The following is a 26,400-nucleotide window of genomic DNA, read 5'->3' on the forward strand; positions in this document are numbered from 1 at the left end:
GTCATATTGATGAAAAGAGTCTCAAATGAGGGACGAAAATATGGCAGTATAACTCACTCTTCCATGTCCGTAATTTTGTTGAGTAACATTCCTTGGGCATTTCACAGCTTTTAAGTCAAATACTATTTTCAGCACTTTTTCTGGTGAGATCATTAATACGACTACTTCATCAAATATATGTTAATTAATACCCACCCTCCAAACATAAACCATAGGGTCTGGAACTTCTTCCCACACTACGGTAAGAAATACATCTCCAGATGTTAATGATTAAGGCATTAAAGGGTAAACCCAGCACCCACTTCCGCAGCTGCCTAAGCTCCCACGGCAGTAAACTACTGTGGTTACATTGCTGAAGAGTGTGGGTGTATTGGAAAGGGCCCTTCAGCGTGTGTGCACTTCTGCACAACATGGGAGCCAGATCAAAAGGGCTTCCAGCACAGGCAATTTGTTGGCTGTGGATGGCGCAGGGCAGAATGGATGAGTACTTCCCACGCAGGAGGCTACGTGAGAGGTGGAGAGCAGATGTTTTCTAATGTGATCACCTTGGGTCCCACTATGGGCTGGGCATGGCAGCCTTCTCATGTCCTGGGTCCTAGCTTGGATCAGTCCTTCTAATCAGTCTGATTGAACAATATTCACATAGATCTCTGAAGCAACAGGTACCTCTACTGATGTGAGTGTTAATGGGAACCACATTTACCAAAGACACATTTCAAATCCAAATGTGCTGGCTGGAGAGGCCATTTCTAGAAACATTAAAGAGGAAGTTGGGAAGGATGCTTCCTTTGCTTTGCCTGACCAACTTCTCCTCTCTTCGGGACTGGGACTGGGTACCAGTCTGTCCTTATTCTAGATGGGCATTAGATGTAAAGAACTGTCACTCAAACCTGCAGTAGGCTAAAACAAGGGCTGGGGGGAAGGGGAGGGGGGGGGAGATATTTTTAAATAAATTGCAGTTTTCAGTTCGATCTCCAATCTACACGTTTGAAAGACTTACAGTGTTAACATAGTAAGCACGATTAAATAGATATTGATGTGAATGAAGTTACCTTTAAATATATTTCAAAATAATTTCAAACTATTTTATTGGATATGGTTTTCTAGGCATAACTATTTGTTCACTTGTTCAGGTGCCTCTTTTGTTAAAATTATCTTCCCTACATAGTCTGAGAGTATGTCAAGATTTAACACTTACTTGCTGGACAAGTTGGCATGAGATCTTGAATTTACTGACTTCTGTTGCTACAGACTGATAGCATAGAATCATAGAATGGTGTAGCGTAAAGACCACACGGGCAACATGGTTCTTTCAGGATCAGTAACTGCTACCACTTTATTGATGACATAACTTCAACTCTCTCCTATTGAGGACGTAACTTCCTCTCTCTCTTATGGAGGGCATAACTTCTTCACTTATTGAGGACAGGCTCCTTTCTTATACCATTTGCCCCACAGCAGTACTTTTCCACTAACTATTCATTGGTCAACAGCTTTGCCCGGCAACAGCAAACACCCAGCAACTTCCATGCCTTAATGGCTGGAGAACAAGCAACCCAAGATGGCATTGTCTCCGAATCACCCTTCTTTGTACCTTCTAAACTCTTTACATTCCTCATGGCCTCATCATTAAGAGTCCAATATTATCACCAACCATGGGGCTTGTCGACCCCCATGGCCACACTCCCACAGAATGGCTTGGGTTAGAAGGGACCTTAAAGATCACCGAGTTGAAACCCTCCTGCAACAGACAGGGATGCCACCCACTAGATCAGGTTATCCAGGGCCCATCCAACCTGGCCTTGAACACCTCCACGGAAGGGGCATTCACAACCTTTCTGGGCAACCTGTTCCAGTGTCTCACCACATTCTTCCACATATTTAAATGACCGACATTAATCTGAGGTTGTTTTGGCTTTGATCATATTAGGCAAGCACCTATTTCTTTTCAAGAAATAGGACTCTCTGAGTCTCTGAGCTACGCAAATAGAAAATGTCAGCAAGAGAAGCTCTAGCAAAGGCAGGAACTGTGAGAAACACTCTGTGGCCAGTAACATAGGCTCAGGCAAGGATCTCAGTGAAGTAGCAATTTTATTCACGATTGCAATGGTGGACACAAGCAGAAGCACACCTGGTAGTCACATAGCACAGTTTATATACTTTATTTCTCAACACCCAGGACCCTCCCCTGTTACCCCATTGATTGGGAAATCCAGGTTCACAACCTATCCAATGCTTCACAGACAATACATGGCCTTCAGTTGCCGGAGACTTGACACCATTATTTTCACCTAATTGCTCTAAGGAGTCTAGTTGTCTGCATTTTACAAGGTCGTCTACTAAGCTTTCTTATCACTGCAAGCATATTTCAATACCACATTCCTTACCTTTAAACAATGTAACTCTGTGCAAAAACATTTTTGTTCCCACAATTCCCCCCTTTTCTTCTTTATAAATTGGTGATTTTTGCAAAACTTTCTCTAAGGTGTAATTTGGTAGATATCTTCCTCTTCTTCACTTTCTTTGCTTTCTATCTCCTCTAATATCATCATAGTATCTTAGTAAGGTGGTGGCTCCACGGTCATTTTGTTTCAATAGTGCAGTTTCAATTAACTGATGGACTAGTCCTCTTACACAGGGAATAATGCAACAACCAGCGGCTGTTTGTCTTTCAAATGCCAGGGTGAGGGGTATAGCTGATTGAACAACTGCACAAGTACCTCCCCAATTAGATGGTAGGGTGGACCATAACATCTTTCCTCCACAGTACCACCAGAGATCTGCCCTAGGGATCTCCAGTCTTGAGTAGTTTCCCATCAAGTCCTTGGTAGCATTCAAGGTCCTTGTACACAAGGCAAACTCTCCCAGGTGCTGGGTAGCACTCACACCCTGCTGTGAGAGGCAAGCTGTATGGTTACCTACAGCTGTGGAGAATACAGGGGGAACCCCGGTATCGCTATCATACAAGGAAGGGAATAACAAAGAGAGAGACTTACAGGCCTCATTTCCCCAGGCAGTCTTCTCTTGGTACAATGCAATCATACATTGCATTCCCTGGGAGTCCTTGGTCCACCCCAATGGGAAGGGCACTATCTGGGAAATCGGTCGTCCTGAGGCACAAGCATAGCAATTGCTATGGTTGAGACTCTGGACAGTATATTTGACCCTTTCTATCCAGGCATTCACATTCCAATACCCTGTTTCAATCTCAATTGTTTGCCTAAGATCTTTTATTTATTTAACTGTCACAACTGCCTCATTTCGAAGAAGGCCTCTTGCTTTCTCCTCGTTTCTCCCTACCTTTGGTGACAATAGAGGGTGGATCCCATACAGCTATCCTAGATCTGGATGTTGGGTCTTTCCCACTCACATCTGCTCCGAGACCGAAAGTACAGTTAATAAGGCCACCAGCCTTATTAATTGTTATAGTTATGGGATTACATTGTAGAGGGTGACAGTTGGACTGAACAGTTCCTTTAAATATGTTAATCTGGCTCATTAATGCCTTTAAACTATTACTTGGACTGGGTGTATACGTCCATCCTTTATAAGTGGTTATGCACCATACATTACTCCATCCTGGGCAAAGGAGTCCTTTATACAGCCCACTAGTCTTAGATTCAGGACAGATACTTGTTTTCACTGCTTAATTGTCGTTGTGCATTTAAATCTCCACAAGCTAACACCTCACAAGCATAAAATGTGATGCTTTGTGGTATTTCGTTTTTTGTCACGTTCACCTACATCTTGACAGGGTATCCTGCTGCTCCTATTATCTGGTCTTCCTTTTTCCATGTTGCCAGCTGGCCAAGGCCTTCTTTGAGGCATACAATCACCAGAATAAAAATTAATAATTGACCTCTCCCTGTCATTATTTTTAAATCGTAGGTTTCCAAATAATTATCAATATAAAGAATAAGATGCACACTGTTACTAGAATAAAAACGCCTTGGAGGCACTCCAATTCTGTATAGTCCAGTCCTTTTTCCCAATCTCAAGTCACATTTACTGGTTACCTGTGAAAATAAAAAGGTTAGTTTACAATTGTAAGCTTTTATCCTGCTCAGAGTCTATTATGAGATTTTTCTTTTTGATTTTGATTTTTTTCTTTTTGATTATCGCTCATTAAAGGAGGCTGTAGAGAAGTGGGGGTTGGTCTATTCTCCCACGTGCCTGGGGGAGAGGGGGAACAGGCTAAAGTTGTGCCAGGGGTGTTTTAGGTTGGATATTAGGAAAAACTTCTTCACTGAGAGGGTTGTGAGGCATTGGAATGGGCTGCCAAGGGAAGTGGTGGAGTCCCCATCCCTGGAGGTCTTTAAAAGATGTTTAGATGTTGAACTTAGTGATATGGTTTAGTGGAGGACTTGTTAGTGTTAGGTCAGGGGTTGGACTCAATTATCTTAATGTCTCTTCCAACCTAGACAATTCTGTGATTCTGTGATTTTAACTTCCAACAAGTCTTCTGTAGGAACAACTTCCCAGGTACTAGGGTCAACGGATGCTTTCACTCGAGTATAGTGACTCCAACCTTTTTCTGCAGTTCTTATGTCTGTTTCAGTGGTTAGTAGCACTTGGAATGGTCCTTCCCATTCAGGATGGAGTTTTGATTCTCTCCAGGTACATATCAGGACCCAATCTCCTGCATGGAATGAATTTACAGGGAATGTACAAGGTGGGGTTTGAGCCAAAAGTCCACGAATCCTGAGAGGTGCCAAGGAAGAAGATAATCCAAGTATATAGTTTTTAAGAAAAATATCTTTATTTTCAAAAGTAGGTATCTCACTGCTTCTACCCAGGTACAGTAGCCCAAACTACATCTCATATGGTGAAACTCCTACATCTTTTCTAGAAGCAGTTCAAATTCTGAGAACTGCAAAAGGTAAACATTTTGTCCAGGGAAGCTTAGCCTCTAAAACCTGTTTTGACAGATGTTTCTCTAATGTCTGATTCATTCGTTCTACTTTTCTGGAGAAGGAAGGATGCCATGGAGTATGAAACTCCCATTTCATTGTTAAGGTTATCGTTAATTCTTGAAAAATAGATGAAGTAAAATGACTTCCTTGATCTGAGTCTATATTTTCAACAACCCCATATCTAGGGATTATTTGTTCCAGGATTACCTTTATCACCACACTAGCTGTTGCTGATACTGAAGGAAAAGCTTCTACCCATCCTGGCAAAGGGTCACTTAATACTAGCAAGTACTTAAATCTACCTACTTTAGGTAATTCAGTTAAAATCTACTTGGATACTTTGAAAAGGTCGAAGTCCTGGCTCCCGCCCACCCAGAGGCTGTTTCTGCAGACCTTCTTATTCACTCATTGGCATGTTATGCAACTATTACACACCTACTTATCTATGGTATACATGCCTACACATACATATTTTCTTAATACAGCATCACACAATGCCTGGACTCCCCAGTGGCTTCCTTGATGTAGAACAGCTAAAATTTCCCTCATTATTTATTTACCATTTCTCTCCCATCAGGGAGAATCCACCGTCCTTCAGTCTCCTTCGCTCCTAACTCCCTGAAGGCTTCTACCTCTTTTTCACTGAATATTTGCTTTTCAGGTGGAGGTTTTATTTCAGGTACAAGAAGCAGCTTCGCTTCTACTTGTCATTGCAAAGCTGATTCTTTAGCCTTTTCATCTGCAATTCTGCTTCCCCATTCAAGTAGGGAGTTTCCTTTTTGATGTCCTTTCACGTGCACCACAGCAGTCTCTTCTGGTGGTAACAGATTTTCCAAAATCTGTCTAATTAATTATTCATGGACCAATTCCTTTCCCTTGCTGTTTACTAAGCCCCTTTCTTCCCAATTTTTTCCAAATGTATGTACCACCCAATATGCATATCATGAGTCAGTATTTATAGTTTCCTGTTTCCTTTTAACAACTTTAATGTTTGATCTAATGCATATAATTCACAAGTTTGAGCTGACCAATTACTAGGCAGTTTTGCCATTTCTTCAACATTCCCATCTGTTCCTTCAATGATGGCATAACCATTGCATCGCCTCCTTTGTACTACCCTAGAAGATCCATCTATAAACAATATTTCCCCTTCCTCTAAGGGCACCTCCTGTAAATCTAATCTTATCTTTGTCTGGTAATTTATTAGACCTAAGCACTTATGTTCCATATTCATTGGATCTTCAATTCCCTTTGACAAGAAGAAGGCAGGATTCAAAACAGGTTCTGTAGTTATAGTTAAATCATCCTTTTCAATTAGAATAGCTTCATATTTTATTATTTTGGAGTCTGTCAGCCACCTTCCTGCTTTCTGAGTGAGAACAGTCTTCAGTTGGTGAGGGGTAACAACAATCAGTTGTCCTCCAAAGGTCAATTTCCTGCTCTCTTCTACTAATAAGGCAGTTGCTGCTACTGCCTGAATGCATTCTGACCATCCCTGGGACACGGGGTCTAATAATTTAGGCAAATACGCTACAGCTTTCCTCTTATCTCCCCACTCTTGGGTTAAGACCCCCAAAGCAGCACCCTCACTTACAGTTATAAAAACATTTATTTCTTTAGGGCGGGAAGAGCTAAGACTGGTGCTGTAATAAGATCTTTTTTTTTTTTTTTTTTTTTTTTAATTTTCCACTACTTTTTCCTCTTTAGTCCAGTTCACTATATTGGATTCTTTGTGCAGTAATTTGAGATATAATTTCTTTGTTTTCTGCGCATATGCCTCTATCCACAGTCTGCAATATCCAATTAAACCTAAAAATTTTCTCAATTCCTTCTTTGTTCTAGGGAGAGGAAGTTGCACAATTCCCTGAATCCTTCCAGGGTTTATTCTTCATCTACCCTCAGAGACTAAATGTCCCAAATACCTAACCTCTTTTTCTACGTACTGTACTTTATCTTCAGGTACCCTTAACCCATGTTTTCCTAAAAAATTCAGGAGTTTGTTTGTGGCTTCTTTTACTTCTGATTTTTCTACCCCAGATGTTAATAAATCATCTACATACTGTAACAACTTCACCCCTTCTGGAATCTGAAATGTTTCTAAAATCTTTTCCAATTCTTGCCCAAACAAATTAGGGGGTTCAGTGAATCCCTGATGCAAAACAGTCCATCTATATTGCTGTTTATGGACTGTTTCTGGGTCTTCCCATTCAAATGTAAAAATATCCCAACTTTCAGGATCCAGTGGGCATGCCCAGAAGACATCCTTTAAATCTCTAACGCTGAACTATTTGTGCTTCATAAGGGATTTTACTCATCAGGGAGGGTATAAGGGTTACGAACCATAGGGCGGCGCTTTCCTGTTATCTCATTGACTCTTCTCAGGTCTTGTACTAATTGGTACGGACCATTTGGCTTTTGTACTCATAAAATTGGAGTGACAAACACTATCATTTAACAATTTACCTTTAAACAATGTAACTCTGTGCAAAAACAATTTTTTTGTTCTCACAGAACACAGATGAAAACAAATGAAGTGTTTTACATTTTATTTCCCCAAACTATCATTTTTTAAAATGATCTAGTTACAAGATGCTGGCATACTCTATGAACTGCAAACTAATGGCTTTCAACATGAGAGTTGTTATATAATATCTATCTTTTTCTACAATTCATTTGTACTTGTAACTGAAAAATAAGATCAAGATATCAAGGAACAATTTCAGAGTTCCAGACCCTTAGCTAATTTTTGCCTTATTTGTTTTTAATAGATGGCTGACTTTTATTAAACAGATAATAATTGGTCATTAAAAAAAAGGAGACTTCATCTTAAAGATGTTTTCTAACTTGACACATTTCATGTTTCTCAGAAATTAATCTACGTTCTGCTACAAATAAAATTATCTCTGCTTTATTTTCTAATTAAGCCACTTACGTTCCTCTGTTTTGGAGAACACCAAAGAAAAGCCACCAACAAACATTCTTAAAATCCTCATCTGTAAATATGTAGCTATCGCATATGAGACAATGTAGAAAACTGGATGTGTATTTACATATTAAAAAAGCCAACAATTAAAGAAAAAAACACTCTTCTAAGTACTCCTTTGGGTGACCTAAACAACTTACCTTGAAAAATGTACCCACTGCAATCACAGGATGATAAAACCATTGGTTTACACTCATTTGTAATGGTAGATATACAGTACATGTGCATGCACAACCAAAGATAGTGTAGATTAAAATCTCTACAGCAAAATTGAAAGAGATAAGGAAAGTGATTGAGTGTCTACAATATTTACTGAAGTAGGTAACTTGCAGAGGGAATTCATGGAATGTTTAAGTACACTGTATTTTTTCTTCACTGCTATTTGCTTCAAAAGAAACCTTTAATACATATTTTTTGTTTCATACACAGAAAGAGCTTGCACAGCTGAATGAACAGATTTGCAAGGTTCTGTTAAAAAAAAAAAAAAAAAAAGGAAATTTTTTTTTTCCTTGATCTGAAATATTTTTCTGTATTTGAGTTTATTATCAACTTCCTTCTTCCTACTGGATGTCATTGCCTCTGGGGTTACCTGACCCCTGGTCAAGGTATGTTGCTTATGATGCATCACAGCCCACAGACTTCCTGGAAAGCACTGAGGGGACCATTTCTGAATGGAGGTGCTCACCTCTCTCCCAAAGGTGGTCAAGAATGTCAAACCAAGATCTGCACTGGAAGTCTGGAGGTGAGGCATGGGAAAGATGAGGCACGAGAAAGGTGAGGCTGACGGGTCAGCATCACGCTCAGTGGGGACAGAGAGAGGACATGGCTAAGCACCAGGCTGGGGGCTTCACCCAACAGTGATGGCATTAGGCATTTCCCACCCCGAGCCTCCAGCCCCCTGCCACTGCAGATACTGAGGCGGCAGCATTTTGGAAACACTGCTTAAAGGGCCTGACAATGTTCTATGGTGATACAAATGCCCAGGGAAACCCACGGCTGACCTGCCGCCCAGTAGATTATACACTGTGTGGTTTAAGTAAGAGAGATAATGAAGCAGAGACAGCTGACATACTCACCTTTTGCCCTTTTACTCCACTGCAGTCACATTTTCCACAACCGGAACAACCCTGAAAATAAAACAGAAATAGAAGATTAATTGTCTGAACTGGGTGACAGTCAAAAAATACAGCAACAAGTCAGGGATATCAGCAGGGTGGTCAGCACATGGAATGTCCACTTAAGCCCAATGCAGTACTTTGCTATCTTTATACAGACGTACATTCTGTCACAGTCAAAGACGATTTTGTAAAAAAAAAAAAAAAAAAAAAAAAAAGCTGTAGTTTTTACTCATTAATAAAAATGCTGTATTGCTTTTAAATCATTGTATTTCGGGGCCAGCATTTGCAATATAAATAATTATTCCAGAACACATGCATATTCTCCATCTAACAATATGAAAGTCTCAAGTCCCAATTCAAAACAACTTCTGAACTTGCCTCTAGGATTCTTCTGCATTTATACATTCAAAGCCCAACAGATTTTTTTAAATAAAATCAATCCTTTCTTAGAAGCATCTCTTTAGTACCAGTTCATCAATAAATGGCTGCACGCATACTTAATCTCTATAAATACATGTCATTGCTTTGAGGAGAAAGGAATGGGGAAACTGTATTTCATGACTTATCTCCCACAGTTAAGGAAGAAAACAGAAGACCTGAAAAATACAGTCTTTGATTATTTTTTGAAGATGCAAAATATTGTCTATACCCTTTGGGTCTTTACTCTGAGATCTTGATATTGATTTACTCAATTTTTTAATCAGTGATTTGCAGTCTTCAGATATGAAAAAAAAAAAAAAAAAAAGTTTTTAAAGGAAATTAAAATACTGGTATAATTACCATGGTACACTATCTAAACAAGCACATCTGCAAATACTTCACAAAATCAAGCCAAACCACAGCCTTCAAAAGGGTAAACTGCTCCTAATCTTAAACATTAGATAAGGAGACAATTGTTAATGTTTACTGGACTGGCAATGACTATCTCCAGGGTTCTGGTCCCTTCTTACATCTACTTTACATTTCAGATGATCTCCTTTCTTGCTTTCTGTAATGCCAAACTGTAATTGTCATTATGATGGGAAATCTTCCATTTAGGAAAAGCACATTCACTGCAGCAGAAGAATGTATGCAAACACATGAGTAAAGAAAGGCATAGCCAGTCTGAATTACTTTCCAGTCAATACTGCAGAGATTCTTTTCCTGAAAGATTTTGTTTTCTCAGTACAGCAGTACCTTACGGGGTTTCTACACTACATAAACTAAAGTCTAGATGCAGTTAACTTCTACCTCCAGAAAATGTCAGTACTTCAGCATAAATGTTGACAGATTCCCAAATTTATCTGGATTCTGTAAAGTAAAATTCTGGAGGCCAGGTGGACAGGAGAATTTGGGAGAGGGGGGTCTTCATCTCAGGAGGGAAGGGCGGTGCACTGTGCAGCTGGCTCTGCTAGTCCCGACAGCTGATCTCAATACCTGAAATACTCCAAAGTGTAACTTCCCTCAGAAGTAAGGGAGAAAGACTCCTGCTTTAGATGTTTGAGGATGGGAGCTCAATGAGAATAAATGCTATTAAAAGCTTTCACACTTCTGTTCATATAAGCCAAGAGACAGAGACTTGAGAGATTTGGAAGTCTGTTTGTTTGTTCTAAGTCAATAATAATTAAATGGTTGAGATTTCTATCACATACTCATGAAGAGACGTTCATATTTTTGCAAAACATGAAAGCTGGTAACAGATGAGAGAAGTCAGATTAACTGATGCCCAAGTGAAAGCTTATGGTTGCTCTGTGTTACCAAAGTACTCCTGCACTCTCAAGTACATCTGGACTACTTCCTACTTCTCCTCCTCATAGTCATGAAGCAGCTGGTGAGTAACTCAGGCAGTCTATCACTTTTATAGTTGTTGTGCCCCTCAGAAACAAACTACGAGGAAAACAAGCAAAAATGTATATCCCTGAATATTGTACTAATGCACGTGAGATACTTCATTAGTCCTAGTAAGCCATTAACTGGAAGCAGTCAGGGGCAGCATCTCTCCAGAATGAGCTCTCAGCAAGGATGCTGAGCATCCATCCCTTCATGCCTACGGAATACAGAAGCTACAGGGACCTCAGTGCTGCTGGGAAGTCAGAGCAAATGCACCCAAACTGTTCTAAATTTGGAAAGAGACCAATAAACATTCTCACTCAGGAAAGTTTGATAATACAGTAACACTTTTTAAGTACATTTACTTTTAAAGCAAAGCATCAAAGAGAACTTGGGTTTTAATGCTTAAAATAAAATTACTAAAGGCTGTCCAATAAAACTAAAATACCAGCTCCTGAAGCATTTGTTGCTTTTGATGCTATCTTTATATATATATATATATATATATATATGTAGATCTGCTGAGTTTGTTGTTTGATGTTAAATTTTCTCCACATTCATATAAAGCAACAACATTCCTATTTTTCTCTTCCATTATACTGTAGAAAGACAATTGGATCTGAAAACAATGCCAACACATGCTACAACGCCAACTCAGTACTGACCAATAGGGAAAAGTGCCACTCTCTGAATAATCAACTTCACTTCTTGCAGTACATGGTTTTGCCCAGAAAAGCATTGGGCCTCCCATTTCAAGAACTGACCCTGTACAACCTCTCTTAGTTTTTCAGACCTGATGAGATCACAGCTGGAGGACGCATGCCTGCAGCTCATACTTCCTCCTCCAGCATCATGTAGAATGTTATCAGTTGTATCAACACATCCCTTAAATTCAGAAGAAGTCTGTTTTAATTGCATCTGGGAATGTAATTAAAATACGTCATTGTATCATTATAAACATCTGTTTTCATGTTAATCCCCTCATATTTCCTTCAGCCTGTTATTTAACATGCACCATTTTAGAAAAAGGTATGTTGCTATTTATTTTCAGTTGGGTTTTGTTCTTAAATCTGGCATGGCCAGAAGAATGGATTTGTGCTTTCAGGTCTCCTTTTGTGCTCCCAAAAATGACTTCATTATATTCCATTTTTCCTGTTTCTTAAGCCTCAGTTTAGAAAAACATAAGGTAAAAAAGTACAGAGCATCAGGAGGCACAGCTGCATAACGTCCTATTTGCAGTCAAGTGCTGTAACCTACTATGCCAGAGCACGCCACCTGTACTCCAAAATTCCATGTTTATTTTACAGTAGCATCATCTCCTACTGTTACTGACTGTAACCTTTATAAACAGATGGAAGATTGGCTAACAATGACAGCCTCTACTGGATAACATTATCTGCAGCTACCAATGCCTATTTTTGAATCTAAAGGATGTGACAAGATTCTGCATATGCTAGGAAGAAGTATGAACTTTTTCCTCCTGGTCATCTGGGAAGATGGGAGGCACAGACTGGAAAAAGCTTATGGATCAAATGTCAGTTTAAGGAGGTCAAAGGGGCATTTAAGTAATGAGGTGGGAAACTGGGAGAACAAGATGTTTATAGCAGGTACAGGAATAAGGATTTGTGTTAATTTGACCTACTGTGCTTACAAACATCTATTCACTGCAGTCTCCCTTTATTTGACAGTAAGAAACAGGCATTTCTGGGCTGGGATTCATCTCACCTATTTCGGATGTTTGCTTTCAATGTCAATGAATCACACCTTGGAGGACAAAGCAGGAGAGACCGAAATAAGCAAGTATGGGCTACATATGAGAACAAGGGTAAAAATGGAGAGCGAAGTGTACACACACAGACAATTAGAGGGCTAAGGGATACAGAGGGCTACAGGGATGGAGAATTATAATATCTCCTCATTCCTCAAAAAGTATTGTAATTTATCTGAGTATCTTCTGAACAGTGAACATGGAGATCTGCATTTCTGAAGCTCATTTAGGAATGACTTATGAACCTTGCACAATCAAGTCCTAAATGTGAAACTTCATCCTGAAGGAAAAATGATAATCATCTCAAGGTAAGTGAGATGAAACTATGCAAATTATTACTCTTACTTGAAATTGTTCTGATTTAGAACAAGTCTAATATGAAGAATCCAGTTTGTGATTTCCCACCACACATGGCTAGAGATGGGAAAAATATTCTTGTCCTATCTCCTAGGCATCCTCTTTGAAACAGTGTCTTCTCCAGGAACCGCATGGAGCTTGGAGCAATCACTGCTGTCCTCCAAGTGAAAAAAACAGAGAAGGAATGGTGCTGTGCAGGAAGTATAATGCGTAGTGGGGGAGGCACTGAAAAGGAAGGGTCTTTATTCCTTGTGTAGCAGTTAATTAGATTGACCCAAAGATCTTTGCCAGATGCACCTACTCTGCATGGCCAGCTAGCAGGTTTCAAACAGCCACAGCTCCCTTGCAGCTCAGGCTAGCCTGTTAGATAATATTTGGTGGCATTCATTCTTCTTACTCCTCCCACAAAATACCAGTTAGCCCAGAAGCACAAGCTCATTTTAGCAGTACAAATTGCTTTATTTTTTGACAAGCATTTCCGTTCTGTTTCTTCCTCCCAGACTGTCTGCAACTGATAAGCTTTGTGAATCACGCTAGCAAATCAGTATAAAACTACAAAAAAGATTATGCCATTTTAACATCACGTGTGGGAATGTGCTTCATGCAGACTGAATATTTGCCTAAAGGAGAGACATTTGTTTACCATCATGCTAAAGGAAAGCCCTAAAAGCACCCAGCCCAGCCCCTGCCTACTCAGGCCTCAGGGGTGCTCAGCCCTGAGAGCAGCACTGCTGAAACTTCCTGCAGCGGATGGGAGAAACTCTGCTCTGCAATTCCGTTTCTAACACATCTGTCAGACTACAGACTTTCGCATTTTGGTCTATTTTTCCCCGTCCAGCTACTTTCCTGGCAGTCGAGGACTATTGCTTGGAACACGTACAGGAACAATACAAACAGCCAGAGTAGCAGCCTACGAGGGAGACGGCAGCCATATTTGGAAATGCCCCGTGTCTGGAGGCTGCAGAGAGCACCCAAAGGGCACAAAGGCAGAGCTGGTTCCTGGACACTCGTCTTTCTCGCACAAGTGTTTTTTTCACGACAGAATGCAGTTTCCCATCCCACAATATCAGCCCAGCCTTGGTTGAGTTTCCTGCAGGCACAGGCCAATTGCATTGGCCTCAGTCTAGTTCCAGTCTTGCATTGTACACCACAGGTATAAGGCAGATACCCGATATGTTTCTCGCTGTTTACTCAACGTTATTTGTGTTGAAAATCGCATTCCAGGGCACATAGTCACTTCCCCTACACCAAAATGCAATGTCTTGCCAGTGATTGAAAACCTTGTGAACAGGTGACCAATGAGGCTAGCACAGATGTTAAAATTCTGGGACTATTCACCGTTTCTAATTCATATCTGAAATGCTTCAACAAGCAAAAATACTTATTTCATCTCATAATTTATTCATTATAAAATGTCATTTTGTGTTTAGACATTACACTGATCATGTTTTCTGATGAGAATAGTAAAGATTTCCCTGTCTGCTTTGCTTTAGTTCAAATCCCAATTTGGACTGCATCCTAGCACCAATTCCCAGTTCAAACACCAATTTTGGTTATGTCAGTGGGATGTTTCTGTGACAGCTTCGAGTGACAGCTCAACCTCCTCCCACCAGACAATCTTTCCTCCCCTGCGCTATCTTAATCACAGCAGAGATTTATCTCTACATAGCAAAGACTGCACTTCTACCTGCGCACACATATGTACAGCTCATGTAGCTGACAAAAGAACTGGATCAATAGATGTCTTCAGTTTCACATCCCACCAAATACGGGAACAGGGAAGTGATGCCAACAGCAGGATACTTATCTCAAATTCTTCACATATTTTCTTCTCTTCAGAATGTCAAAATAGCTCCCTAGCTGCATTACTATTCCCATGTTTACCCTTTGGATAGAACTGCACTGAATTAGCTGAACTGTTCTTTTTGTATGTAAAATATCATCAGAGGAAATCACTACTAATCAGTTAACTGCAACACTCAGATAAAATATTTTTCTTAACTGATTTTTCAGTCCATTAACAACTTCAAAAAAAAATCACATTGCTACAACTTCTGAGTTGCATCTAGCTAGAACAAAAAGGATAACAAGAAAAGAAAGAATGTCTTATTTGTCCCTGTAATGTTAGATTTAGATTTATTTTAGATTTTGGAAACAGGTTGCTATACTTGAAGAGTATAAACTCCTTCTCCTCTCCTTTTTTTTTTTTCTTTTTTTTTTTTTTTCTGAAATAAATATAGCAGGATGAAAAGCTTCATTGTTTCTTTATCTCACCATACTGTATTTATACAAAAGGATAAAAATATTTGCAAGAAACATCCAATTTAATCTATTAAAAAGGACCTAAATGTCTAACTTATGAACTTCTAGGTCTTTACAGACTACAGTGATAAGGTATGGATCAGTATTAATATAAGTGTTAGCTACAAGTACATGTTGAAATATTATATTTGTAAGGTTAATTTATGTATTGATCTCCTGGTTGATAGAAAGTCTGTGGAAGAAAATGATTTTTTTTCCTGCCTACGTTTTTTCCTAGGATTTTCACAAAGCAAACCGACTGCTCATTATAAGAACACAATTCTTCCTTGCCATAATTAAGGGGAAAAACAAAAAACAAAAAAAACAAACAAAAAAACAAAAAAAAAAAAAAACAAACAAAAAACAAAAACAAAAACAAACAAAAAAAAAAAACAACAAACAACAACAACAACAAAAACACTAACACAGAACTACCACACCTCAAAGTCATATTCCTCCTTCAAAACAGAGCTTTGCATGAAGTATTTGACCCAGACTTAAAAGTTGTGCTATACATTACCTCCTGCCTCAGAGGGTTGAGTTCATTTCTCTCAGAAGAACAAGAAACATGATGTGCTGTGGAGCATTTCAAAGGCAAGACTGACCCCCCTTTTTCCCACTGAAATAATTTCATTTCACATGGCACATTGAAATCTTATTAGATCGGAGATGGGAACCTGAGCATCTTCCTCAATGTGCAAAGCAGTGGAGTATAAAGGCATTTTCACCTGCTTTCATCCTGCCTCCACAACAGCTGGGTATGGAACCACACTACAGCAGTGTGAGAGTAGATATCCCAAGTGCAGGCTGTCAAGCAGGTACTCAAAACCCCCTGACTACACTGAACACGGGTATCTTCAAAATTCAAGGAAATACCATAATGAAAAAGCAACTCCTTTCTGAGTCCAGGTATATTTTCTTTGCTCTTAGCAAATGATGAAAAATCAAACAAGTCAAAGTGCACTATTAAAGCATTTCTCAAAAATGTCTCTGATTTCTTTTTAAAAAATTGTTATTCTTAATAATTTCTTTTACTGTTTTATTCCTTGAATATGGTTTACATTTTTTATTTCACCAATTCTAAAGTCGTATTTTTCATCAAATCACCAACTTGCTGACAAACTCACCCAATCCTGATCAAAATCTACCAGCTTTTCATTTTTAAAGGTTATACTTTTCCTTCATTAGTGTTTGAAATGGAGCAATTGTTGCAATGTAGATTGGGACGTATCCTCTTTTGTCATCAGAAAAACAGTCAGTTTAATTGTAGCATCTGAACAGAAAATTTCACTTCAGAATGAATCAACTTGTAAGGCTAGCTTGAAGTTAATTATACAACATATTACTTTGATGACAATTAGCTTTAACTGATAATTAGCATGGTATCTGTTTGCCTACTTATTCTAAGTATATTTCATCAATGGAAACCTTGGCATAAGCATTAGAAAAGTACTTTGGGCAAGCAGAGGAAGATTCACACACAGGAGATTTAGCAGTTCAAGCTTTGTCAGAAGTGCTGAGAGAGAGTGGTGACTTGGTGCAGTCACTCACTCAGTTATTCCCATACGCTCTGCTGTGACAGGGGTAGCTGCTTTTTGGCGATGTCTGTGCTAAAAGACTGGCCTTGATCATATGCCTAAACAGTGGAAGTCTGCCCTTTTCAGGAGTTAGTAGGAAGCCAACTGTCCTGGACTGACAGATGAACTTCAACCCACAAAATGGTTCAGGAAGAGGAACGCTTGTCATGCCTTCACTTTCAGGACTTAAAGCAGAGAACAGAAATGCAGGACAGCTCTCATTTCAGTTGTAAAGACACCTATTTCAGATATCACTAGACAGATAAATAATAGAGAGAAGAGGATATTTTATGATTTTATAATGTTATAATATTTATAATGTCCAGTCTTTCTGTCTCTTTCCTTCTCTTCAAAGTCAAAAAAAAAACACAAACAACCTAAAAACTTGGCAACTTATCTTCATGTCCATTTTTGTTACCCAGCATATCAAGGACGGACTACTATTACGACTGTTCTGGGAATTCCTTGAACCAAGGGATGGCTTATTGGTTTTACAGCTTTCCACGTCTAGGTCTCCAAATTAAGTTCAGCTCTAGTCAGCAGTAACTGAAAGTTTCTGTCATGTAGTAGCTATTTAAAATCCTTGGTTGTGTCATTTCTATTTTCTGTAAATCCAGTATTCATAGAGCACAGTAGAACAGTGCCATTCACGATGTCCTGTGGTATCCCACCTGCCTCCAGATTCCAAGCCAGGTGGCAACAGCTCTCCCCTCAGTCCCAGGTAGTATCTGCCATGTCTGATAAGTCTCTCGCATGGTTCTAGATGCCTAGGTTTAAGCAACAGTAATAAGTGCAACCCAGTTTCTGTAGACTCATTAAACCTTGCATGCATAAGAAGAATTAAAATTCTCATACTGCTGAAGACCTCCCTTGGATGTACGTTGATGTACATGGGTAGGACAGAAAGAAGCAGAAGTGGTCCCCACTTGCTCTCTGTTAATGCAGAGTTGTTCTCCTAACACATCTTCTAGGAATAGCTTTAGACTAGATAAGAAATGTCCTGTAACAATCGTACACAGTGGAAAACTGTGGCACTGCCGTTGTCAATGCATCAGGCAAGTACCACTTTTAATCTGAGGGAAACTTTAAGCAAGTCTCACCCAAACTGGCATATAACTGAAAGAAATGAGAATTTACTGTCTGAAGTATCATCATGGACAATGAAATTTGAAATATTTACAACAATTCAACTTTGGTTTTATTTAAAATCCTCTTACAAGTTTCACAAAACTGGTTCTCTACAAATAAATCTCTATATAATATAGTTGGAAATAAATTCTTTATTGCTTTTGGGACATGAGGGGCTGTTTGTAGATTTTGGCAAGTTTTTCTTCTGTTTGGCCAGAGGCTGTATTTGTTTTGTTGTTGTTGTTTTTAGTGTTACCAGAATCCTTCAGGATGTTCACACAAAAACTGCAGACAGATCACAGATACTTATCAGAGATCTCCAGTGTATTTTGGCCACTCAAAAAATATTGTCTCTTTTTTTTTTTTAATACTTAATACAATTATTTCAGAAAATATTTATTTTTAAAATTAGCATTGGTAGAAGTACTCAGTAAAAAGCTGTAATAAATGAACAGTCACATCTTAGTCAAATGAATCCCAGATTTCTGGATCTGAAATGTTTCATCACAGGGACCTCATTTCTGACATTCCTTTCCAAATTCCCCAATGGTCTGTCCTGGAGGTAGGGTCATGGGAGTCCCCTGAAAGCTGCTCTGTGAACACGACTTTCCTGCTGCTGATGTGAACATCATTTTCACAAAGCAATGCAAATCCTGGGGGCTTCCAGTCAGTTCACAGGAAATATAAAGCTATTCCTGTTGTTCCATATTTGGACAAAAATGACATTTAAAGCAAACATTTCCTCAAACTAAAATCCTTTACAGGAAGCTCTGACAAGAATCAAGGTATTTGCTTATTTAGTAAAGTTTTCAAAATATCACCTTATGCCACTCTGTTCTGCACAGCTCAAACTGTGCAGAATACTAACTAATGCAAATACTAACTAATCTCATTATCGTTATAATACAAACCCATCCATTAGTAAACGTACAAGCAGATCTAAATCCACAGACTACCACATATTGTTTAGCCTCCAGCAAACAGAGACTACTGTATTTACCAAGGGACTACTGTCTATCCAGTTGTTTTTGTACCCTTTTCCTATTTAAGAACTCCATTTTTAGTTATATCTTCAAAGAAGTGAAAAATATTCCAGGTTTCAGTAGCACACAAGAGTAGGTGGATCCTTTGGTACAACAGTCACTGTTCTTCATCGGCAGCTGAGAATTAGAGTATAATCTGGGACTACCTTCTATTCAGTGAAAAGCATTTCCAGGAACACATTCCAAAAGGCATGATCCTCTCTTAATTCAGTTATGGCAACCACTGCCTATAATTCCCATCCTACTCTTCTACTTTGTGAAGAGGCAAAGTTGAGCCAGGAGATACAGATGAGAAGCTCCCATACCCCATATTGCTAACTTAAACAAACAAGTCTTGCAGGAAGGACAGAAAATTGTGCTGCAGAAGTGCCACCTCTGCAGCCATGTGGCCACAGGCCAACCTCCTGTGTGGCAGAACACCTCCAATGGAGAGAAGGCATCCTTCATAACCACCCAGCATCCTCACTTGTGTTTTCATTGATCATGGTGGTTTGCAGGACACCAAAAAACCCTCAGAGCCCATGTGTCTTTGCACATCCACGTGGGCAGTGAAGGCGCTGCACAGGGACAGAACGATGTGCCTGGTGGTCCATGACATGCGAGGTGGGCATCCTGTTAAGGCTGTTCCCCTTTCAGCCGCTACCTTGAGGGAAAGGTGACCTCCCTTTGGGCCATGTGTCTGTCCAGAGCTATTGCTGGGCTTTCACTTTTATAACCAGTACTCTCCTGGCACCTACAATGCCTGATTACATCAGGGATGGTGGAGAAAGGGTGAGTATGCAGTGGAGATGCCACCTTCAGCGACCCTACCCATCTCCAGGCTTTTCTGTAAACCTCAAGGCCAAGGAGACATGTCGGGGGAGGAAGGATGTGCAGGAAGCCAGTAGAGCAATTTTGCAAATGTTTACAGTGAGTTGGTGAGCGGTGCTTTCCCTTCCGTTAGCTGATAAACACGGACATCAACATAAACAAATAGATTTGAAAGTAACAACTTGAAAACAGTACAGCACTGGGGAGTGGAGGGCTTCTCCCTTGGCTACCGGTTGCCTAGACTAAATAAACAGAGAGGCGAAATCCTCCTGGTGGGGATAGGCACTGAAGAATGGGAGAAAAGCCCAGGAAGAAAAACTCCTGAGCCTCTAGGCCTGGGCCCTGAGGATGAACCCAGGTGACCTACAGTCCAGTACAGATAAAGACCTGTGTTTTAAACAAATGCCCCTGCCTGAGCATGGCTTTCCTTTGTGTGGGCTATGAGTACTGTGTTTTCACTTATGCAACTCCAGTTTTCACCAGGGAAGGTTATATGCATGTGCAGGTTTGCCAGGGAACCACACTCCTTGCCCAGGAGGCCTCCTGCCTCCACATCCCATATACTGCATGAATGGCATCTATTTTCACCTTCTAAGTCCTCTACTCACTATAACCAGTTTCTTATCCTTTACCTCTCCCCACTCCTGAGTCTGATTCTGTGTGACTCCTGAAAAGACTTAGCTTCATGTACATGTCCATGGCCCAGCTCCAAGTCCAAGTACCAGTAAGGGCTCTACGCCCTTTTTCTCAGGACAGACAGATTGCTCCAGGAGCAGACAACTCATGCAGTTGCTCCCTGAAACTGTGGCTAAACCTGCACGGAGGAGAGATCCCACACAGCCCCATTTCACAAGAGGTGCAGCATCCTGTGCAGCAAACAAGATTTGCCCCTACTTGTGAAATTCCACAGCTTCTAAAAGGAAAGCCTTAAGGGAAATCCCTACTGACCTCCATGGAATAGTGCAAGCATATATAATTTGTGAGTAAAATCGAAAGAGGACAGTCTGCTAGAATATTTGAAGGCTATCAAAACCTACTAGACTGCATGCAATTTTTATTGCATAAATTATCAGAACAGTCTAGAAGACTTCATTAAGAAAACACATTAAGTCTCTTTTCTTCTAGATAGGGGGTTAGCTCACTAGTCTCAGTAACACTGTGAAGAAGTGACAGTGGTAGCCTCACTCTGGACGGCAGACTCAACAAAGAGTCATAAGATTGCTAATGAGCAATTAATACCTTTTAAGAACCAAAAGGTATTCTGGAAACAGCAGCAGTAACCACAGCAGTTCCAACAGCCTTGTCAAACACTGGATTTCAAATGCATGCAGCATGTTTAGTCTGCTTAGCAGCCAGCCAAAATATACACATACACAAAATTTCATTTTATAAACCCACCTTTTTTTCCACACAGATCTAAAAGCTCTTCCAAATAGGTTCATCCTATAACAAAACCACTGCTACAATAAAAAGATGCTTTTAATTCCTACAGTGAAAGATTTCAGCCAGTTGTTGTGGACAGCCAGTTCTATAGCAAGCGGACTTAAAATTGGAACATCATTTCCTAATAAATTTCCTGAAGTGAAATCTATTTTAGGGGTATTTGTATTATAATCCTACCACAAATTCTGGACTGCAAGCAGGACCAGGTGTTTATTACATGCATTTTTCTCCACTATGTTAACAAACCGCTAATCAACATCTACCAGGTCATCTTCTCTAAAGCTTAAAGTTATAACTTCAGTTCAGCTAAATTAATATTTTTGCAACAAATCATCAGCCAGACCTCTGTTTGGACTCCTAAAAATCCATAATTGGGAGTTTTTTTTCCTTTGCACCTTAACAGGCCAATCAATTCTATCTTTTCCTCCTTTTAAGGATATCATTGACTATGTACTGCTTTCTCTCTTCACAATACACCAGTAGCTTTTCATCAGTTTTTCTATACAAATCAGGTCTTAATTCCAGAAAATGTTTTCACTTGCTATTGGATTGCAAAATTCTAGGTGCATGATAACTGCACCTAGACTGTAAATAACTGTAAATAACTGCATACATTAAAGATAATTTTGTCTCAAAATCAGGAATTCAAGACTAGTCTAGAATAATTTTCAAAGACCTTACTTTTTTTCTTTTTCTGCTGTTGAACTCAATTTGAGCAATGTGGCTAGTCAATGGGTAGTCCTTCAACATTTTTAAAACCTAGCCACAAGAAAAAATCAGTACTAGCCATGTGTACTCTAATTTACTTGTCTGGCCCAAATGAAAAACAGACACAGTTTTCTCGAAATTACATTTTTCAAAATCCACATTTGAAATCCAGTTTCAGTAAAAATTTGAATGTTGGAACAGGACCACAGTAGAGCAAAATAGAGACAGGAAATATTTAGTGTGCAACATTTGTCAGACGCAAAAGGAAACAAACTTGTCAGACCTCTCTTTCTTTTATGTTTCTTTGTTGCCTAGACAGGAAGTTGACAAAAATTTATTTATTTTCCTCCTATAAAACATGCAACGTAATTTTTATTGTACCACTTCAGTTGCTGACTGCATTCAGTAAATAAACCTACTTCATGAGCAACCAGGAAAGTGTTTAATATCTGACAGTTTACAAGAATGATGAACTAACTGAGTACAAAAATAAAAATAAATAGTTTTTAATGCAGAAACGGAAATAACGTGATATAGAAGAGAATCCATTCTTTTCTGTGGCAACTTCCTGAGTGATGGAAAAGCTACAGCTGAGTATAATTAAACATTTGCCTAACCTGCATTCCACATGTAAAGGTCAGGAGGACTGCAAACATTGATGAAGATTGACATAGAGCTGTAAATATTTTGTGAGTAGTTTATTTAAAAACAGTAAAAAGAAGCCATGTTCAGCAATAAGATTTCTTCCACTGACAAGCAAGCAGACTCAAATAGGCTTCAAGAGCTTTGCACGTTATTTAGAATTAAAAAACAAATACAGGCGAGTAAGCTCATCCATCCAGTAAATGCACTAATAAGCACTAAAGATCTCATTATTTGTCAAATATATATAAGAAATTAATAAACATGGGTTACTACAGAAAAGGGCAAAGTGTAAATTCCAGAGCTCTTCCAAAAAATATCCTCCCAGTAGGAGGCTCAAGGTACCCAAAGGACAACACGCAGCACACAAGAAAGATTATTCCTCCCACGACTCACTGAAAGGGTGGTTATTGATAGCTAATGCCATGGAATACAGTCTTGGTGGGACCTGCCACAGGTTTGTCCTCTCCTTCCTACAGTCCTATCCCCACTTTTGCATTGCCACTGACATGCATCAAATTCATCCTGGAACTAAACTGTATGAGGACTAAATACAGTGGCGTTTTCCCTCATTTTCTTAATGGCCTATTCTAGCTTCTTGAGGTAACTTCATGCTAAGGTCAATCCAAAAAATGGTGCCGCAATTGAGGGGCAAGGTGATGCAAGCAGAACCAGCAACTGAACCATTGAGGACCTGTGCTTTATATCAGTCTGATGTAAAACTAATGTAGGCTTCTGCAGCACTTTAGTTATACCAGGCGCTTAGATAATTTGTTAAACTGATGTATTTATGAGCTACTGCATGCCATTGTATTAGAAAAAGATGGAGGTCCCCTGAGTTTACCTTTTAAATGAAATATTATTGATCATAATTCCTTTTCCAAGAGTGTAACTTCCACTTACTAACAAAGATACTTCCATTTTCAGTGGTAGTAGTGAAAGGAGGTTGAAAGCATCTCTAAAGTTAAGCTGGTCTAAATTTTTCTTGAACAAATTTGATAGTTACTTCCCATTTTCTAAACCTATATGACTTCTCTTCATAACCCCTTTCAACATTGGTTTGTAAGACATGGTGTTCTCTCTCTTTTTTTTTTTTTTTTTTCAGAATAGCTTGACCAACTTCATTTAATTTCCAAAGAGCAGAATTGTCTGCAGTAGTCAATTGTAATGTGACTGCAAGCTTTGATAGGCTTCTAGTTTGTCAGAAATGATCATACACATTGGCATTACCAACCTGGCTTCATGCCATAACTTGCAAATTTCCGGGCACTCCTGTGGATGTTGAGAACGAGTTTCCCAGTGCTCTTTGCTAGAGACTTCCCAGCCCGTGAATAACTCTGGAAGACATGTCATGGGCAGCACTAGCCGAACACAGAATTTGTAATTTTGATTAAAAAAAAACAAAATTTTCTAATTGTGAAAACCTGAGTTTGCATCCTTTTGTATATATCCTTGTGATCTACAGTATTTCACTGACATTTCAGTGCCAGGAGAAAAGCTGTTTACAAGCTATAAATTAGTCTGGCTGTTTCAGAACATTCTGACTACGATTAACTAATTAAAAAATGTTCAGCTTAACGGTTCCGCTACTAGACATGCAAATATTGACAATTTTGAGTAACAAGTGTCCTCAAAAAAACAGGAATAAAAGTGATAAATGTAAGCAAAACCACCCAAAGCCACATCACGAGACCGCCTTTCAATGCCAGCACATCTGCAAAAGTCGTACTAAAACTCAAAGTTCAGAACATGTCATTCTCATGGCAACATCCTTAATGCGCCAGATGTATTCCCAAATCATTCCCTAGAACAGACCACACTTTAAACCACACATCCAAATAACACTTCTAAAAAAAAAAAAAAGGCAAACAACAAAAAAAAAAAAAACCACATATTTACACCACACAAAGAGTTAAAAGAAAACTGACATTCTCAAAAGCTCTACATCTACTTAGTAAAAGTGGTTCATTAACTGAAAGGGAATCAATGCTGCCCACACATAACCTTAAATTTGTGACTAGTGCCTTAAAGATGTGTCACAAATATTCACGACTACCCGGGGTCATTTGGTTTTTGGCACTCTTCTTTAGGCTGAATTTATGTGAGTTCATGAAAACCTTCTAGTTGCTTTTTTGTTTTGTTTTGTTTTGTTTTTTAATTAAAAGTGTCATCCGTCTTGACTGTCTTATAGATTGGAAATCCGTAACCTAAAGATCAAAAATTGACAAATTTCAAAGCAACTAGAGGATAATTAGTAAACAAACAAACAAAAATCTTTTTAAGATACAGTCACAGTTGTTTGGAGCCCAGCTCACATTTCATGCACACAGATAATGGTAACTCCGTTTGGATTTGCTCACGGATCATTTGTCTAACTGATGTAACTCAGAAGTTGAAACAACAAAAAGAAGTCAAATATGAAATAATTCAAGCTTTTAGGGCAGATTCGGTCTGTTTGATAAAGTTATCATAAGCATATTTTAACCTGAGTTAATGTAAGCAAAAATTTTACAAGAGATTTAGTCCCTTAATTTCACTGGTGCTCTCTTTAAATGAGGCATTTATTTATATTATATTTTTACAATATTTATTGTTCCCTGTCTCTAACAGTTTATTTGATCTTCAAGTAAAATAATTTGGGTTACAAAGTACCCTATTAAGATAAAGACAAAACATTTCATCCAAGTTGTATATAGTGCTAGAAAGAAACAGAAGTTACTTTATTTAACAGGCTTTTAATAATGAACCTATGAAGCCTGCAGTAGTTCTCAGAATCATCAGAAATGGAAGAGTTTACATCTCTATCATTACCCATGAAGAAAACTGGAAGCCCAGGAAATGTGTGGAGCAAAAGTGCTCCCACCTACAAAACCTAACTATGGGTTTTTAACCCTTCTCTCATTTCTTTGTCCAGCATGACATCTAGAGCATCAACATAGACTGGCACTACTCGGAGTACTCCAGCAGTGGAGAAAGGAAAGGAGGAAAAAGCGTAGAGATGTGGGATTAGGAGTTCTGGTTGACACAGTGGTACGAAGAACAGTGATGGGTTGCCCAGGAGAAAAAGAAAGACGTTGAGATTCCAGAACCTGCAGACATCTCTGCAGGAACACAGCCAAGCTCATACATTGCAATTTTATTGTACCTGGCTTTTCATTCAACTACAACTAAACAAGACAGAACTAATTTTTAATTGAGAGTATTTGAGAGAATTTCAAATCCAAGCATCTCTAGTCACAAACATGCTCATCCCACAGTACCTCCCCGAACAAACATACCCCACAAAGATTTACAAGCCATACACAGCAGCAGAATGGTTATGAGCATGAATACTGTTTGGTAAAACTGAAAATGTGTCCAGGCTGAAAGAAGAGATGGCTGGTTTCTTTTGATATGCACCCATAGTATCTGACTCCTTGCCACAATTCCTCAAAAAAAGAGACAACAGTGATGCCAAATAAGCTATGTGAGTCAAAAGGCCTTTGGGGGGTTCTGAACATCTAACAAGCTTTGAGATGCTGAATGAGAAGATTGCTGGAGAGGCACAATTCTTAGAGATTTCAAGTCTAAAAAAGAAAAAAGTCATGAGAAATGCTATTGGAAAACTGAAAAACATTGGCAAAGCTTTGTTTAGCAATAGCATTAGCGTTAATATTAGTATTTCCTCTGTACAAATCAAAATAAGCTTCATAATTTTGGAAATTGCAGAGTACTATACAGATCCAAATCATTGCAGCAGATTCTTTTGACAGAGTGCTGCACCCACTACATGATCCAGCAATATGATCAGAAACTCTGAA

The 26,400-nt window shown here is 39.1% G+C and overlaps 1 protein-coding gene across 2 annotated transcripts in view; it reads right to left on the reverse strand.

The window, feature by feature from the left end:
* Positions 1-26,400, reverse strand: part of COL4A1 (collagen type IV alpha 1 chain) — a 128,089-nt gene that overhangs the window by 70,481 nt on the left and 31,208 nt on the right. For both annotated transcript variants that reach the window (XM_032192592.1, XM_032192582.1), the window contains exon 2: positions 8,973-9,023. In XM_032192592.1, coding sequence (XP_032048483.1) covers positions 8,973-9,023 — 51 coding nt within the window. The remainder of the gene's footprint in view (positions 1-8,972; positions 9,024-26,400) is intronic.

Source organism: Aythya fuligula, chromosome 1 (assembly GCF_009819795.1).
Source record: "Aythya fuligula isolate bAytFul2 chromosome 1, bAytFul2.pri, whole genome shotgun sequence".
In the NCBI taxonomy this organism is placed as follows: Eukaryota; Metazoa; Chordata; class Aves; order Anseriformes; family Anatidae; genus Aythya; species Aythya fuligula.